General features: G+C 34.2%; 1 protein-coding gene across 2 annotated transcripts in view; it reads right to left on the bottom strand.

The window, feature by feature from the left end:
• The window catches only part of LOC142335229 (uncharacterized), an 18,275-nt gene extending 189 nt beyond the window's left edge, over positions 1-18,086 (bottom strand). The window contains exons 1-4 of one of the 2 annotated variants that reach the window (XM_075383628.1): positions 16,959-18,086; positions 13,911-14,088; positions 1,387-1,895; positions 1-801 (exon numbers count right to left, since the gene is read on the bottom strand). The exon at positions 1-801 is cut by the window's left edge and continues 189 nt beyond it. In XM_075383628.1, the coding sequence (XP_075239743.1) occupies positions 410-801; positions 1,387-1,895; positions 13,911-14,020 (1,011 nt within the window). In that variant the 5' untranslated portion in view covers positions 14,021-14,088; positions 16,959-18,086 and the 3' untranslated portion in view covers positions 1-409. Of the gene's footprint in view, positions 802-1,386; positions 1,896-13,910; positions 14,089-14,444; positions 14,449-16,958 lie in introns of those variants that run through there. The other variant, XM_075383629.1, reaches the window with a different exon arrangement.
• Positions 18,087-18,295: the final 209 nt, after the last annotated feature.

Genomic DNA, 18,295 nt, shown 5'->3' with positions numbered 1-18,295 from the left:
CTCTTCTCGTAAGCACATAATATTGGTCGCCATTTCTTAGTAGTTATGCAAGGGTCATATATAATGTCATAGAAACCATAACGATTCTTGTACGATCCTTGTATTATTTAAAGGAAATCATATATGATCCTAGCATGACTGCCTGGAAATCATACAAATCATATATGACGTTGTATCATTAGTAAGATTCATATATGACCTAGTATGAAGAGTAAGAGTTCTCTATGATGGGTGACACCGAAGTTGGCGGTCTTAGAAGTTGTAACACCGTCAATTTTTTGGAGGAAATCTTAGTTAGTTGCTTAGTATTAATTAACAATGATCCAAAAATCACTCGGGACCTCAGAATTACTAACAAAATATTGGAAAGTATTTGAGCAACATCAGTTTTTATCAATGTTTATTTTTGTTATGCGAATGATGTTTTGGTGTCTAATGGGGGTGCATGTCCTGTTTCAGGATAGGGTAGTTGCGACGGCGTAGGCGGGGGGTACTGCGATGTCTGCTGACCCACGACCGGGTACGGCAGTGGGTTGATCATAGGGGGTTGCTGGTATGGAGCTGGTACCGTTGTGGGGTACGTTGGTTGTTGTGGGTTGGTGACAGATTGATTGACAGGGGTGTAGCCGGGTGCGGGTGAGTAATAGGGTGGTGGAACTTGCTGCGGCACTGGTTGTTGCCCTGGATGGGGCGGGGAAAAATTAGGGTTATACTGAGGCTGTGCGTAGTTGGGTGGCGGGGGTTGGTTTGGGTGAGGCTGCTGGGTCATGCCAGGAGGAGGTGGTGGAAGATTGCCTCCCACTGAAATTCGAGAAATGAATGACCGAAATGAAATGATTCACTGCTCAGACTGTTTCAATGATTCTAATTAGGCTCGCTCAACACATTTTGTTTTTACACGGAATGGACAAAGGTTTAGATGTTAATAGGTTTGAACTCAAATGCATTAGAAGCATAAACAAGAAAACACGATCATTCAATACAGTTCCATCAATATAATTGGGTTTCTCTGATTTTGTTCAAAGCAAATAATAGTGTCAAATAATAGAGTTTTTATGACCCCCAGTTACAAATTATGTGTTGTTATATAGCACGTTTCTATGTAAAAAAAATGGCACATGCGCCTGGGGGTCATAAAGATTTATGATCACTAAGCTGGGGGGGGGGGGGGGGGCAAAACAGAATAGATCCCGAATTACACGCTTCTTAATTATAAACTATTGCAGACTGTATATCTATGTACAACCTGTGTACAATTGTTATAATCCGTATGTGCAGTTCACAAGGGTACTTAAGAACACGTGCATAAACATTTGTTGCAATCTTTATACGAATTTGAACGAAGTCGAGTAAACAGTAGTCAGTAGTGGGACTATTTGCTCTTACCAGGCACAGCTGTCGGTCTACTTCCCATGAGGTTCGAACCGGCGCCTCCGACTCCTGTGTTTGTCGTCCCAGTGCCCTCACTGAGGATCTTGAGTGCAGCCATTGTTTGCACCGTATCATGAGTTAAATGCGGTCTCTGATACTGTCTGAAAACAGCGTCCAATCGCGGCCGAACGAAGCAGCACAGAAAACAACACCCAGCCACAATCAGCCCCAAAATAACCAGGATCAAAATTGCCAACCATAGTGGCATCGGTTCCTTAATGCAACAACGTCCAGGAGTCACGACTTCATCCTCTTCGTAATCTTCGTCAAAACTGCCTACCGAGTAGTCGTTTGAGTAAGTAGCATTAGCATCGCAGCACTCGTAGATTTTCAGTTCGGGTAATGTTGTGTTGTATTCGGATGAGTTAGCGTAGATAGCTCGCTGTTGTTCGTACTCTGCTTCGGCAGTGAGGTTTCTGCAGTCGGAATGATGGTAGCACACTTGATCTTCGTAAGTAGTCTGTCTAAAACAATTTGAAACAAACTTTATTTGGATCTTTTCTGTTTGTGCCCCCCCCCCCAGTTACGGAAGACGTGCATATTACATAGTAAATCATCATGTAAAAATATGGCACGTGCGTCTGCGGCTGCAAATAATATGCACCCACTAAGCTGGGGGGCACAAACGGAAAAGATTCCTTTATTTTGAGAAAGAAGAGATTGTTAGATTCCCGGAGTGTGGCGGTAGAAATATGACTCGAACATTTATTATCTGGGTGAGGTACACTCCCAGATGTTAAGTTCATGGGATGAGATATACATTTTTTGAGCTATTTCGATTCATAAGCCCACTAATTGTTCCGACCCCACTTGTGGGGTGGAGGAACTATATACTCAAATAGGTTTTTTTTGTTCAGACAATTTTGGCCGATCAATATGTTCATCGTGGAGAAATGTGAGTGGTATCATTAAAAAGCTCGTCCAGCGTAGAGTTAAGAATTAAAAAGTTTTTTTTAATTTTGTTTTTTCCGAGGAGTTATTGAGGTTCAAAGTTTTGTGTGAACACAGGACATTTGGCATGATTTTGTTCACTTTTAGCTTAATTTTCGTTCAATTTAGAGTTTTTTCTATAAAATATAAATTCGCGATTAAATTTCGCGCTACTAAATGAAACATTTTTTCATTCCTAATAGAGGAAATGCGACAAAAATGATAGTTTTGGTCTCATGGGTAAGTTAGCTATCAAAAATAAAATTCGAAGAACTCTCTTTGAGAGATGTTTTTCAGAAATCTTTTCGCATTTTTTTTGTTGTTTAAAATCACTTATAGAGTAGTCACTTTACATATAAAGATTTCGTTCTGCAACCAGAATTCATTTGGATAGCAATTTTGATTTCTAATTATTGGTTTTATGGTTTTATGACTTCGGTGCCAAGAGTTCTCTTATTTTTTTTCTGGATATTTTTTTCTCGTTATTTTGGTTCCTTTCGAAATCTTATAACATTATCATAATAATGATAGTTCTCATTAGCTTTGAAAAAACGTTAAATGGATTATAGAGAAAGATTTCAGAGAAAAGCTGTTCTTTTCAAGTTTTTTTGTTGTTCAGTTTTCAGTTTCAGCTGTTTTCAGTTTTTGTTGTTCTTTTCGTCAACTTGTGACTCATTCTCATCACTGAGAGGTCCCCTTTATTTCCATGCAATCCAAAAAATAACGTGTCTTTTGATTCTGTTTCGTAACTGAGATTTTGTTGGATGGACGTAATGCACTTTCACAAAAATTTTATTGGTGGTCAATATTTGTGTTTCTTTTTCTGTTTTTTTTAGCATATTCGCGTAACAACAGATCCCAATAATTTTCAAAAAAGGACCGATTGAACCTATTTAATCGTTCGGTATAACTTAAAAGCTTAGCTGAAAAATTATAGATAATAATTGAAATAAAAGAAACAATATTCAGACAACGCTAATGATTTTATTGGTTTCAATAATTTGTGTTTTCGCAATTTGTTTGTTTTCTTTTTGAGTTTTCATCAACTTAATTTTGTTTCTATGGCTTACTGATAAAAAAAACGGGTCCTATTGGTTTCGTAATGAATTTTTTGTAACTGTATCAACTTTATCAAGAATTATTTTGTTAAAGGCTAAGGGTTTTTGAGACGTATGAAGTTATAAAACGTTATTAAAAAAGTTGATTGATTTTTGAAAATTGCCTCATTGTTTCATTTCATTCTCATTACTTCATTTTTTCGACCTGTTACCTAGTCCCATTAAGGAAACGTCACATGTGCTGCCTAGTTAAGAAAGAGTAAATTTGTTTAGCTAAAGTTTTGTTTGATTGCTTTTTGACGTTGTTACAAGGTGCTTTTAAATTTGGATTTTGAGTTTTTGCCGTGAAATTTTTGTGTTTTTGCTAATTTTGTTGTTTGTTTTTTTCTCGTAATGTTTTCCCTTCTCAACACGGAGGAATGTATCCAACCTCATTTCACGGTCATTTAAAAATCTCCCAGAATGCTTGTTCGTAGTGAGAAGTAAATTGTTGGAACAAAAATAATCTTGTCTTGTTGTTGTGGTCCTTCGTAGCCATTACAGCTGTAAAATTCATGTTAAAGGCACGAAAACACATATCGCTTTAGTTTAACAGAAAAGAGCACATCGTATCAAACCAAATGTGCGGGTTAATAGGTTGCTCAGAAGAAACTGAGCCATTCTGTATTTTCATCAAAAAAATGTTTTTTGCCAATTGATTGTTTGTTTTTATACAGTTCGGTTTTTAACGACCGTCAAAACTAGTTTACAAATTTAAGCAAACATTTAGTCTCTTTATAAATCCTAACGGGCCTGAAGATTGAAAAAATAATTTTTCCTGAAAAACGTGAAACAATGGTCAGTTAAAAAGATTGTAGATTTTCGTATTATAGACGCTTTGAGCTGAAATTGACGCAAAGATATGTTAAATTAGCTGGCTAATAGAAATATAGTTGGAAATTTGTAGGCGTTTTTTTGCGAATGTAAAAAATGATTTTTGCAATTGACAAAATATCAACACTGCAATTTTTCATTTGAATTTTTGGTTTTCCTAAATTAAGGACAATGGTTAAAAATGATTCTAGTAGACCAATATGAAACGATATTTTCTTTTCCCCCATTTTTCACAATTCTTCCTTGTTTCTTCTGAAATTTCTCGGCGTTATCGCAATCTTTCGGTTTTTGTCAAATAGTTACCTTTAGCGAGTATGTTTACTTGCATTTGTCACTCTTATCCGCGATGCAGTTCAATAGCGTGCCAAAGTAACTGAAATGGAAAACACCTAATTGGTAGATATTTGCACAACAGTCCCGTGATTTACTTTTTGGGGATTAAAACAGCAATTCTAAGGTTGTCATGGCTCTTTAGAAGTTCAGTGTATGATATAAGTATTATGTTATTATTGTTATTAAATTCGACATATAAAACCTCGGCTAATTGAAATACGTTTTCGGCAGAAAGTAGTGAAAAGATTTGCTTGATCAAACAAATATTCTTTGAAACAGGTTCAATTAAGCTTATTTTTACCTCGAAGACACTTGAAAACGAGGCTATGGCCCAATGATCTCTCCCCAGTCACTGGCGTATATATGTAAATGAGTGCAACATGCTGGCACTATTTTAAGATTAGACAGAGCAAACTCGTTTTGATTTTTCAAAATTTCGAATATAACCCTGTTTTTCCCCCATTAAAACTTTCTGTTACACAATCATGTAAATTAAATTGTGACACTTGTCGTTTAAGAGCAATTCGTCTGATGTTAGTCGGTTACTGCTTAGTTTTTGAACACAAAAAATAATTGGCATTTTTCCTTACCATAACTATTCAATATTTTTTCCTATTTACAATTGATTTACTTGAATAAATTATTCCTAAATTGACTGTTGTTAAAGGATATCTATAGACTACCTTTGAAACCTAAACACTAGTTTTTTTTACAGGCATAAATGACAAACGTTTTTTCCCTTCCTAACACGAAGGAATGTATCAAACCTCATTTCGCTGTCATTGAAAAATCACCCAGACTGCTTGTTCGTAGTGAGAATAAAATTTTTGGAACAAAAACAATCTTGTCTAGTTGTTGTGATCCCTTGTAGCCATTACAGCTCCTTTTTAGCCATTACAGCTGTAAAATTCATGTAAAAGGCACGGAAACACATATCGCTTTAGTTTAACAGGAAAGAGCACATCGTATCAAACCAAATGTGCGTGTTAATAGATTGCTCAGAAGAAACTGAGCCTTTCTGTATTTTCATCAATAAAATGTTTTTTACCAAATGATTGTTTGTATTTATACCGTTCGGTTTTTAACGACCGTCAAAAATAGTTTACAAATATAAGCAAACATTTTGTCTCTTTATAAATCCTAACGGGCCTAAAGATTGAAATCATGATCATTTTTCCTGAAAAACCTGAGACAATAATCGGTTAAAAAGATTGAAGATTTTTGTGTTATAGAGGCTTTACGCTGGTATTGACGCAAAGATATGTTAAATTAGCTGGCTAATCGAAATATAGTTGGAAATTTGTAGGCGGTTTTACTGCTAGTGTAAAAAATGATATTTGCAATTGACAAAATATGGATCACTGCAATCTTACATTTGAAATTTTGGTTTTCCTAAATTAAGGACAATGGTTAAAAATGATTCTAGTAGACCAATATGAAACGATATTTTCTTTTCCCCCTTTTTTCACAATTCTTCCTTGTTTCTTCTGAAATTTCTCTGCGTTATCGCAATCTTTCGGTTTTTGTCAAATAGTTACCTTTAGCGAGTATGCTTACTCGCATTTGTCACTCTTATCCGCGATGCAGTTCAATAGCGTGCCAAAGTAACTGAAATGGAAAACACCTAATTGGTAGATATTTGCACAACAGTCCCGTGATTTACTTTTTGGGGATTAAAACAGCAATTCTAAGGTTGTCATGGCTCTTTAGAAGTTCAGTGTATGATATAAGTATTATGTTATTATTGTTATTAAATTCGACATATAAAACCTCGGCTAATTGAAATACGTTTTCGGCAGAAAGTAGTGAAAAGATTTGCTTGATCAAACAAATATTCTTTGAAACAGGTTCAATTAAGCTTATCTTTACCTCGAAGACACTTGAAAACGAGGCTATGGCCCAAAAATGATCTCTCCCCAGTCACTGGCGTATATATGTAAATGAGTGCAACATGCTGGCACTATTTTAAGATTAGACAGAGCAAACTCGTTTTGATTTTTCAAAATTTCGAATATAACCCTGTTTTTCCCCCATTAAAACTTTCTGTTACACATCTAAATTAAATTGTGACTCTTGTCATTTAAGAGCAATTCGTCTGATGTTAGTCGGTTATTGCTTAGTTTTTGAACACAAAAATTAATTGGCATTTTTTCTTTTACCATAACTATATAATATATTTTCCTATTAACAATTGATTTACTTGAAAAAAATATTCCTAAATTGACTGTTGGTAAAAAAGGATATATATAGACTACCTTTGAAACCAAAACACCAGTTTTTTTACAGGCATAAGTGGCAATTTTTTCCCTTCTCAACACGGAGGAATGTATCCAACCTCATATCACCGTCATTTAAAAATCTCCCAGAATGCTTGTTCGTAGTGAGAATTAAATTGTTGGAACAAAAATAATCTTGTCTTGTTGTTGTGGTCCTTCGTAGCCATTACAGCTGTAAAATTCATGTTAAAGGCACGAAAACACATATCGCTTTAGTTTAACAGAAAAGAGCACATCGTATCAAACCAAATGTGCGGGTTAATAGGTTGCTCAGAAGAAACTGAGCCATTCTGTATTTTCATCAAAAAAATGTTTTTTGCCAATTGATTGTTTGTTTTTATACAGTTCGGTTTTTAACGACCGTCAAAACTAGTTTACAAATTTAAGCAAACATTTAGTCTCTTTATAAATCCTAACGGGCCTGAAGATTGAAAAAATAATTTTTCCTGAAAAACGTGAAACAATGGTCAGTTAAAAAGATTGTAGATTTTCGTATTATAGACGCTTTGAGCTGAAATTGACGCAAAGATATGTTAAATTAGCTGGCTAATAGAAATATAGTTGGAAATTTGTAGGCGGTTTTACTGCTAGTGTAAAAAATGATATTTGCAATTGACAAAATATGGATCACTGCAATCTTACATTTGAAATTTTGGTTTTCCTAAATTAAGGACAATTATTTAAAATGAATCTATTAGACTAATATGGAACAAAGTTTCTCCTTTCCCCCATTTTTCACATTTCTTCCTTGTTTCTTCTGAAGTTTCTCTGATTTATCGCAAAATTTCCGTTTTTGTCAAATAGTAAACTTTAGCGAGTTTATTAACTCGCATTTGTCACTCTAATCCGCGATGCAGTTCAATAGCGTGCCAAAATAACTGAAATGGAAAACACCTAATGGGTAGATACTTGCACAATAGTCCCGTTGATTACTATTTGGGGATTAAAGCAGCAATTCTCAGATTGTCATGGCTCTTTAGAACTTCAGTGTATGATATAAGTATTATGTTCTTATTAAATTTACATATAAAACCTCGGCTAATTGAAATACCTTTTCGGCAGAAAGTAGTGAAAGGACTCGCTTGATAAAACAGCTATTTTTTGAAACAAGTTCAATTAAGCTTATCTTTACATCGAAGACACTTGAGAACTAGGCTATGGTCCCATAGTGATCTCTCCCAGTCCATGACGTATATATGTAAATGAGTCTAACAAGCCGGCAAAATTTTAAGATCAGACAGAGGAAACTCGTTTTGATTTTTTAAAATTTCGCATATAACCCTGTTTTTCCCCCAATTAAAACTTTCTGTTACACAATCATGTAAATTAAATTGTGACACTTGTCGTTTAAGAGCAATTCGTCTGATGTTAGTCGGTTACTGCTTAGTTTTTGAACACAAAAATTAATGGCATTTTTCCTTACCATAACTATTCAATATTTTTTCCTATTTACAATTGATTTACTTGAATAAATTATTCTTAAATTGACTGTTGTTAAAGGATATCGATAGACTACCTTTGAAACCTAAACACTAGTTTTTTTACAGGCATAAATGACAAACGTTTTTTCCCTTCCTAACACGGAGGAATGTATCAAACCTCATTTCGCTGTCATTGAAAAATCACCCAGACTGCTTGTTCGTAGTGAGAATAAAATTTTTGGAACAAAAACAATCTTGTCTAGTTGTTGTGATCCCTTGTAGCCATTACAGCTCCTTTTTAGCCATTACAGCTGTAAAATTCATGTAAAAGGCACGGAAACACATATCGCTTTAGTTTAACAGAAAAGAGCGCATGATATCAATCCAAATGTGTTTTTCAATAGGTTGCTTAGAAGAAAGTGAGTCTTTTTGTATTTTCATCAATTAAGGTTTTTTTACCAAATAATTGTTTGTATTTATACCGTTAGGATTTTAACGACCATTAAATCTAGTTTACAAATATAAGCAAACTTTTATTCTCTTCATAACTCCTAACGGGCCTAAAGATTGAAATCGTGATCATTTTTCCTGAAAAACGTGAGACAATGATCAGTTAAAGAGATTAAAGATTTTCGTGTTACAAAATCTTTATGCTGAGATGGACTCAAAGATATCTTAAATTAGCTGGCTAATAGAAATAGAGTTGGAAATTTGTAGGCGGTTTTATTGCTAGTGCAAAAAATGATCTTTGCAATTGGCGAAATATGAATCCTTGCAATTTTACAATTAAATTTTTGGTTTTTGTAAATTAAGGACAATTGTTTAAAATGATTCTAGTAGACCAATATGAAACGATATTTTCTTTTCCCCCATTTTTCACAATTCTTCCTTGTTTCTTCTGAAATTTCTCTGATTTATCGCAATCTTTCCGTTTTTGTCAAATAGTTACCTTTAGCAAGTATGTTTACTCGCATTTGTCACTCTTATCCGCGATGCAGTTAAATAGCGTACCAAAATAACTGAAATGGAAAACACCTAATTGGTAGATATTTGCACAACAGTCCCGTGAATTACTTTCTGGGGATTAAAACAGCAATTCTAAGATTGTCATGGCTCTTTAGAAGTTCAGTGTATGATATAAGTATTATGTTCTTTTTAAATTCGACATATAAAACCTCGGATAATTGAATCACTTTTTCGGCAGAAAGTAGTGAAAAGATTTGCTTGATAAAACAGTTATTTTTTGAAACAAGTTTAATTAAGCTTATCTTTACCTCTGAGACACTTGAGAACGGGTCTATGGTCCAAAGTGATCTTTCCCCAGTCACTGACGTATATATGTAAATGAGTGCAGCATGCCTGCAATTTTTTATGATTACAGAGAGCAAACTTGTATTGATTTTTTAAAGTTTCGAATAAAACCAAATAATTTAACAATACTAGCAGAATGAAATAAGCCAATAATGTCTTTTTTGATAAATCATATTTTCCAGGTAAGTTATAGGAACTTTTTGTCGGATCTATTTTGGCTGAACTAGAACTGGACGTAATTATAATGGTTTCAGGTCTCTAACATCAATTCCGCGTTGCCGAAATGTTTAATTGAGGAGTATTTTTCAAAAAATGTTGCAAGCGTCTGAGATCTTAACTTAGTCTACTTCGTGTACTGATAGTTTCTTCAGTGTTAAGAAGGGTTATAAACGTTTGTTTCTAGCAGCTGAGTGGAGTAAGTTAAAAAATTTGCAAACATTTGTAAATTTTCTATAATTATATTATTTTATAACTTAGTAGAAAAACTTTTTGTCAGCGGCCTTAATGTACCTGTAAATATTTGGCCCGTTAAGCTGTGATCTTAATACTAGAAGATATGGAAACAAGGAGGCTCGCATATAATGTTCCCAACTTGCAAATCCACCTTTTAACTTACCTGTCGACCAATTGGAGAAGAAATAGAAACTTTCAAAAAATAACTTACTGGTCGAAAACAATTGGCGTAGGAGTAGAAAATAATCGATTGCTATAAATACAAACCACTAACTGATTCAGCAATTTCGTATTAGAGAATTAGCAGCAACTATAACTTAATTTATACAAATTACCTTGTGCTTCACTACAAAGAAGATTAAACCTGTCCCTAATGCGAATAGGTAACAAGTCGACAAAGCAGCCCAAAAAATGCCAAAAATCAAAATTCCAGCAATTTTTATTGAACCAAATAACTTCAAACGTCATCACATCACAAGCATCACCTTACAATTAAAAAATAATACAGATTCACAAGCAGCTCCATAGGAAGCCAATGGAGCTGTTGCTGGTAAGACAGAAACATAAGGCAACAAAATATCAACAAATACAGGCAATATTCAAAAATTCACAAATAATTTACGAAGACACACAATATTAAAGCCATTGAAATTATAAACAACCTACTGGAAAGACTATGTATATTTAACTGCGTCTCATTCAAAAATCAACAGGGCCTGTTGACTTGAAGGGGCAAAGTAAAAAAAACGCTTCAAAAAAGATGGCACATGTTATTGAAGAAACTTGATACAGTTTGGCAACAACAAGAACAGATAGGTACAAAAATAAAAAATTATATCTATATTTTTGAAAACAAATAAATTCAAAGTCATTATAAGCATCAGCTATCAAATGAAGGTATAAAATAAGTGCACTTTTAACTCCATGGGACACCATCGAAACCTGTTTTTAATTAAAAAAGACCATAGGACTTTAAAAAATAAGATTCAGGCGAAAGTCCTAAAACCAACTATTTCTGTTCCATTGAAACCATTCTATATTTGTTCATTGGGTCTTCTTTTAATGCCAAAGCCAAACTATGTTAATGTGACAAGAGAAAAAAAGATCATAAAGATAGACAAAAATCAAAAAATTTCAATCAAAGCAAATCTTTAATGAAATTTCGTAGTATCAAAGCCGTAAAACGATCAGTTAAATTATAAAGCTGCTAAGGAAATTTTTTTGTTTCCATGAAAATGGATGGGGATTTTAATTTGACCTGCCGGAATTGACTTGCCGGAAATCGGATTGAAAAAATGATAAAGTTCAAAAATCTGATAAGTTTTGTGAAAAGAAATGTATTCAGAGTCATGAGAGGCATTAGTTATTAGCTGAAAAATAATTGTTAATGTCAAGTTCATTTTAAATAGCTATTTGACGCGTTGATTAATCAAACTAAGCCGTGAGGCAAAACTCAAAAACTCCAAAAAAGGTTACGGGAACGCTTTGTCAGCGCCATTAAAATTGAGTTTTCCTCTGATGAAAACAATGTTTGTGAACTGGCAACATTTAAAAGTAAGTGGTATTTGTCAATAATCCAACCTCTCTATGGAAACTTACTAGTCTGTAGTTGGTATGAAAAAAAGGCTAAATGTTTATAAAATAGACAGCGCCCCTTTCTATATGAATCATTTATGATTTTCATACCACAATTGACCCTGCGCAGGCTGCAAGTCTATTTAAAATACGCTATTGTTCCAAATGCGAGCGCAACACATGTTTTTACAACTAAAAATATTATATTTAAAATAAATGATGTCTTCGGAAAAATGTTGATTTAAGCTAGCGAAAGGCCGGCAAACTCTTATTTCCAGAACACTCTCTGATAGGAAGCGGAAGTAAAGAGTGTTATAATCTACGTCGACAATAATTGCGTCAGCCATATTATGTGTGTGTTTCCGCCAAATACGTACAATATGAGCTGAAGAAGCACTTTCAGCGTTACTTTTTATAGAAGCAAAAATCCAAATTTTCAAAAATTCATCCAGAATCTTAGCCCAATATCCACCCAGAAAAGTCGGACCAAACAGTTCAAAAGCCCTCCTTTATAACTTTTTGATAGCAATTGCAACATAATTTAAGCATGATTGGCGAGAATTTGACCAGAAATGTGAACAAAACAACGGAAATCAGCGGAATCCACAAAAAACTTTAAAAATGAAAATGAAAAAATCTTGATATGAAATTTTTTGTGCGCTCGGCAAACTTTCTGATGATATCGCTCAAGATTTTTTGCGATAAATATTGTCGGGCAAAATTGCGTGGACAAAAATAGTTCAGCGTAGAGCATCCTCCCTTCCACTAACTAGGGTTTCAGAACAAAAATTTAGACTACTAGTTGCGACTTGAAAAAGAAGAGTTTGCCACACTGAGTCCTTTCTGCAGGAATTGCGCAAAAATGTAAGTGAAAAAAAAAACAATTTCACAGCGTGGTAGTTTTCACATTTTTTAAGTTCCAAGAATCACTCTATTTTCTCACCTGATCCCGTCATGTGAACTCCAGCTATAAGTGAAGTTGAAAGTAGCTACCGAAGTAATATAGGCCAGTAAATTTTTCATTAGGAGAGCACAATGGTTAAAAAAGGCAAAAAAGTATGTATATATCAACCTTAGGGAACATGAGACCAAAACCATCCGTTTTATTGCAGCTCTTCTCTTAGGAACACGTAATTGTTCCATATTTTGTTGTAAAATTGAATTTTGAAACAACAATTTGATGCACAAAAGCTTAAATTGAACTATTATGACGCTGAAAGTGAACAAAATGACGTCAAATATCAAATGTTCATTTAAACCTAGAACCTCGAAAACTCCTTGGAAAAACGAAATAAAAAATCCAATTCATTTTTTTGCCATGCTTAACGTTTTTTTAATAATACCTCTTACTACGATGAGTATACCGATCGACCAAAATTGATGAAACAACTGATGAGCTGATGAGAATACCCAGGATGAGGTGTGCGACCCAAGCCAGCTTTGCTCAGACCATTTGGTCCAAAGTCGGCTCTGATCAGACAGCTTTGAGTCGCGAACTAGGGATGTTAGACAACTTTAGTCGCGGACTGGGAGTACCTATTAACTATTGAAGTAGCAGTAATCATTGCTATAACGTTTTGTTTTTGGAAAATTAGACGTCATTTTATGAATATGGTTTTATCAACAGTTACCAAAACTTAGTCTTTAAAGTGGTCTGTGATGTTAATCAAGCAGAATAGGGAAGTGCTCTTCAAAAAACATTAATTATCTCTTCTTTATTTTGATGGAATGGGCCTTTTTCGGTTGGACCTCATGGTTCTGGGCAGACTCTCCAGACTCTGGAACAATTTCTGATCAGACCGTGCAGACTCTGAAAAGGGCTCTGCTCAGACCATCCAGATAATACCACAAAACTATCGCGACCCTAGACCACGTTATTATCAGATTATCCAGACTCTGGCCGGGGCTGTGATCAGACTGTACAGACCGCAGGTACTACCGTGATCAGACCGCGCAGACTCTGGATAGGGTTCTGATCAGACTATCCAGACCGTAGGCAGTGTTGCCAGACTCTGGGGAGCGGTCGCGGTTTACCCCCTGTGTGTGACCCAAGTCGGTCTAATCAGAGCTGACTTGGGTCGGGCAGCTCATCCTGGTTATTATTTCCTCCCACACTATGACGGGATCGGTTTAATTATGAAGCTTCTTATTAAATGTGTCAAATTTATTATGTTTAATGAAGTTCACAATTCAGAATAAGTACTAGTAAATGCTATTGATGAGGATAAAGTAGAAGGCATTGAACTTACTCTGAGGTATATGAAACTTGCCCTGAAGTGAAGCCAACTGGACCCAGTAATACGATAACGAACACTAAAAGAGGTAAGCAAACAGTCCTCACATTCATGGCGTCGTTCATATAATGTGAACAATGCACAACAATTGTAACTAATGTCCAAGCTTTAAGCCAATTTGACCAATTGGGAACTGAAAACGTGAGAGGTGACAAATATTATAAATATAGGTTTAATACATTCTGCTTTCAAGTTGGTTTCTGATCTTTACCTAATTTTGGACTCGAAATGTTTTTCAATGAATGAAGATCAATGGTTATTTTTATGCGGAGGTGAAAAATTATCAGTAATTTGAATAGAAAAAAAATACACTAAAAAAATTGTCTGCAATTACATTAATGTTTCAGATCATTTAATTCCAGTGTTCTTGTTTCCGCATTTTTCATTACAAGCCAGCGCCCATTTTTCATTTAAAGTAATGGATCATTTGGTCCATTTTACCTCATTATTTCCACAAAACGTATCTTAATACACGTAAAAAAGGTTTACAGTGTGGGACATGGCGACAAAGGAACAACCAATTATGTTTCTAATTTTTTGTTGTACGAAATTGCTGGCCTATGATTTTGTCAAGTTGTCAACGCTTTAATTGTGATATCAAACTATATATTAATTGGTTTACGATTTCTGATTCTCATCCAGAAACAGAAATCTGGGCAAAATTTAAGCTCAAGAAATAATACGTTGACCTTTAATAATTAAATCCTATAACAAATATTTAATAAACAGATTAAGTTCTGACTAGCAATGTGCATATTTACCATTCAGATCAGTGTAAAATAATCCATTGAAAAATGAAATATCTAAGTCTAATGTTTTGTTTAATATTTACGAACAAGGGATATACACCATTAGGAAACGAACCAAATTACGAGACAGGAGTCTTCACAATTAATCAATCAATCAAAGTTAGTGGTGTTTATTATCTAAATTCGCTATTATTTGGATTAATGAAGTGTTTTAAATGGAAAGGCAGCAAAAGCCAGGCTAGTTTTAGTCTGAACGTGAAATTTTACCACTCAAAAAAGGTTAAGAATTTTTTGGGGCGCTGTCTTTTTTAAAAGTAACATTGACTTCAAATATTAACTTAATTACAGAACAGAATGCTTTCGAATTAGGACCCAAATTTTGATAAAGACCATTTAGGAATAACTGATGCATAATGAAGATGTAATTTTGTTTCGGTGAAAAACTCAAGGCATTTAAGACTTCGACACTGCTTGCGTAAAAGTAAAATTTGAGCTTTTCTTGTAGTCATTGTTTCTTTATGTTCCTACGACTTAGTTTCACTAATGACAGGTCCAAATGACTTCCCAACGAAGTACAGGTTGAGAAAGCAATTGGATTATGTAGCATCTATGTAGTAATTTTATTTAAAAGATAAAAGTTCATTGTTGTTTTAACTTTTGAAAAAAAAAATGCTTAAAAACAATATATTTTTGAGCTTTGCCACATTTCCCTTTTATTTCTGCAGCTTTTGCTCGGTAGATAAAAGATTTATTTTTTTTCTACTGAAGGAAGTTAATTTATTCTTGCTGTTTGACGCTATCAGAAATGGTTTTTCAACTTTATTACTTAGAGTTTTCATATTATCACGATTTTTGGACAATTGCCCAATTTGGAGGTTTTGTTGACATCCTGACACATTTTGACTTTAGGAAAAGTTCACATACAACACTAATGGTGCCGAAAGGAGTTGCAATTGAAGATGTTTGTAATATTTAAGGAATATATTAAAATTTTAATGGCTTCAACAACATTTTCTTGCAAAATATAAATGAAGTTTTGGTTTCTGACTTTATTTGTGGTTATTATTGTAATCGTATGACATTTTCTAGACAACGCAAAATTGCAATGGTTTCCTATAAAAATATTGGTAAACCTATTTTATGAAATGATTTGATAGCTAATGAGTTTCATGACATTGGTATTAATCGTATTAAAAAATAAAACATATATTTTAAGCTTCGCACTTTTTTATTTTTTGTTGTCTACTTGTTATCTTGTCTCATTAATGACAGAGGCCCATTGTTTTCTAGTGAAGTCCAAGCCAATTATTTTGTTTAGGTTTTGTCCGATGCCAGTCTGACTTTGTTAGTAATGGTGTTCTCTATGAAATATAAATATTGAATTTCAATTCGGTTGTAATTCGTGTTTTTTGTTGTTATTTGATTTTCATTTTTGCCGTGTCCCATAGTATCGATAATGGCAGGTCTTAATGGCCCTCTAATACGGCAATATCTATTTGATTCAGTGGTTTGAGTTTAAAGCGATATTTTTATTCATACACCAATAATTTCCAAAAAATAAGCGAACTGTCGAAAGCTTTCTTTTTCATAATGTGGATGAGCGGGATTTGGAATATTATGAGCAAACGCACCTTTTTAAGCCTCCTTGTTAAATTTAAAGAATAAAGAAAGCGCAAGTAAAAATTTACTTATCTGTTTTACGGAACATATATTTTAGAAATAATTAAGAAGAAAAGGTACCTTATTTCAGATGTTTTGTTAGTCAGGTTTATATAATGATTCGCATGTGCTCTCAGCTAATAATTAGTGAATGTATGTGTTCTGATGTTTTTTCAATTGAACAGAAAAGCAAATCAGCTTTTCATAGGAACTAGTGAAAGAGCTTGCTAAAGTAAACGTTCGATTGCTTGTTCGTTTAAAGAATCTATTGAAGTTGGAAGCTTAAGGACAGTTTTTACCGTAGGAAATCTGTCGTTTTTTTTGCGAGAAAATTCGTTAGATATGTTAAACCACTAGGAATTCTCCTTATTTTATTGAACGCTCAGCTAAAAGTTTCAAAGTTGCCAGATTCCACTTTAAAGGAAGCGTTAGAACTAAAATATAGTTTAAATAAATGGTTTTCAATTTTCAATCTCTACAAAGGCAAGTTCATTCTCTCTATGCTAAATTGGTATACAGAATTGTGCTCAATAATGATGTCCCCTTATCTTACTAGAATATTCAAACTGGATGACGAAATAGTTTAACTTGTCACTTCTCTGTAGCTGGTGTAAGAAAAGTTTAAGGCCGTTCCAATATTCAGACAATAAAAATTCGATGCAGAAGTGAATAAAGGTGATAGAATATTATAGGCTGCATGAAATAACGGAACGTGAAAGTTCAACTGCGATCAGTGGTAAAAAAAATAACAAAGAACTAAAAAGGAAGAAGAGAAACTAGCCAAAAAGGGCAAAAAAGAGGGAAAAGAAATAGATATGTAGTATTATTTCTATTTATAAGTAGGGTAACAGTATACAAGCGAAGGTTACAGGTAACGATACACAAGGAGGGTGCGTGGGTGGTGGGGGGGGGGGGTAAGATTTTTTATTAATCGTCTAATGAACAGCACTCGGGAATAGAATAGGCTTATAGGTTTTTAATGGTCGTCTTTCAATTCAGTATAGTTTGCCTCCTGGGTTAAATTTAGCTGAAAATAATAGAAATGAAATGTAGTAATAGCTGAACAAGTAACTCTGAATTTTGATCACAATTAGCAATATTGTGAGGCGAATTGTGCGCTGCGATAACTCCAAAAATTATTCATTTCAATCAATCGTCAATAGACCACAGTAAAAGATCATTGCTACTCCTCATTAAAATTATGAACGCGGTTCGGAAAATAAATGCGCTTCAAATTTTTACGCAAATGAATTTGCAAGCCTTGTACAGTCAATTTTGTCTTCTTACAATTTGACTTGTTACAATTTTGCGCTGTTTGAAAAGTTTTGTTAAAAAACAATATAGAAAATTTTTTATTATTACTAGCACAGAATGGTGGCTTGATATGAAAATTATTGGGGAAAATTTCTATAACCGTGAATGCGCTGAAATGCTTTTAATTTGTGTTCTAAATGCTCGATCGTAAACAAAATAATTGTGGTAAATGCAAAACAATTTATATAAAGTGTTCCAAAGTTGTGGCTCTAAATGTGGAAGTACTCAATTGTTCTAAAACGAAAAGTTCTCGATTTATATGGTGTTGAAAATGGTGTTTTATGTCAAATGCAACAAGTTCAGTACAGGACTGATAGATAGTAGCACTGACTAACCGAGAGGACAAAAAGACACAAACACACGCAAGCACATACTCTCATTGATTTAGTGTGTAGCGCATATACATACAATGTACCATACAACGACTGACTGCTTAGCTGTTTTCCTATGCGATGGTATTAGAGGGGGGAATTTGGGAATTTGCTTTTACACGGCCGCATTCATTCATTTGCTACAATTGCAACGCGGGAACAAATTTAATTCCACCGAGGAGGAATAGAGGAATAGTGTAGGTTAGCGCGACAACGAGAGGTTGTGTGTGTGGTGTGTGAGTGTGTG

This window comes from Convolutriloba macropyga, chromosome 2, assembly GCF_964194025.1.
Source record: "Convolutriloba macropyga chromosome 2, txConMacr16.3, whole genome shotgun sequence".
Classification (NCBI taxonomy): Eukaryota; Metazoa; Xenacoelomorpha; order Acoela; family Convolutidae; genus Convolutriloba; species Convolutriloba macropyga.
This window is presented reverse-complemented; position numbering and strand designations above follow the sequence as displayed.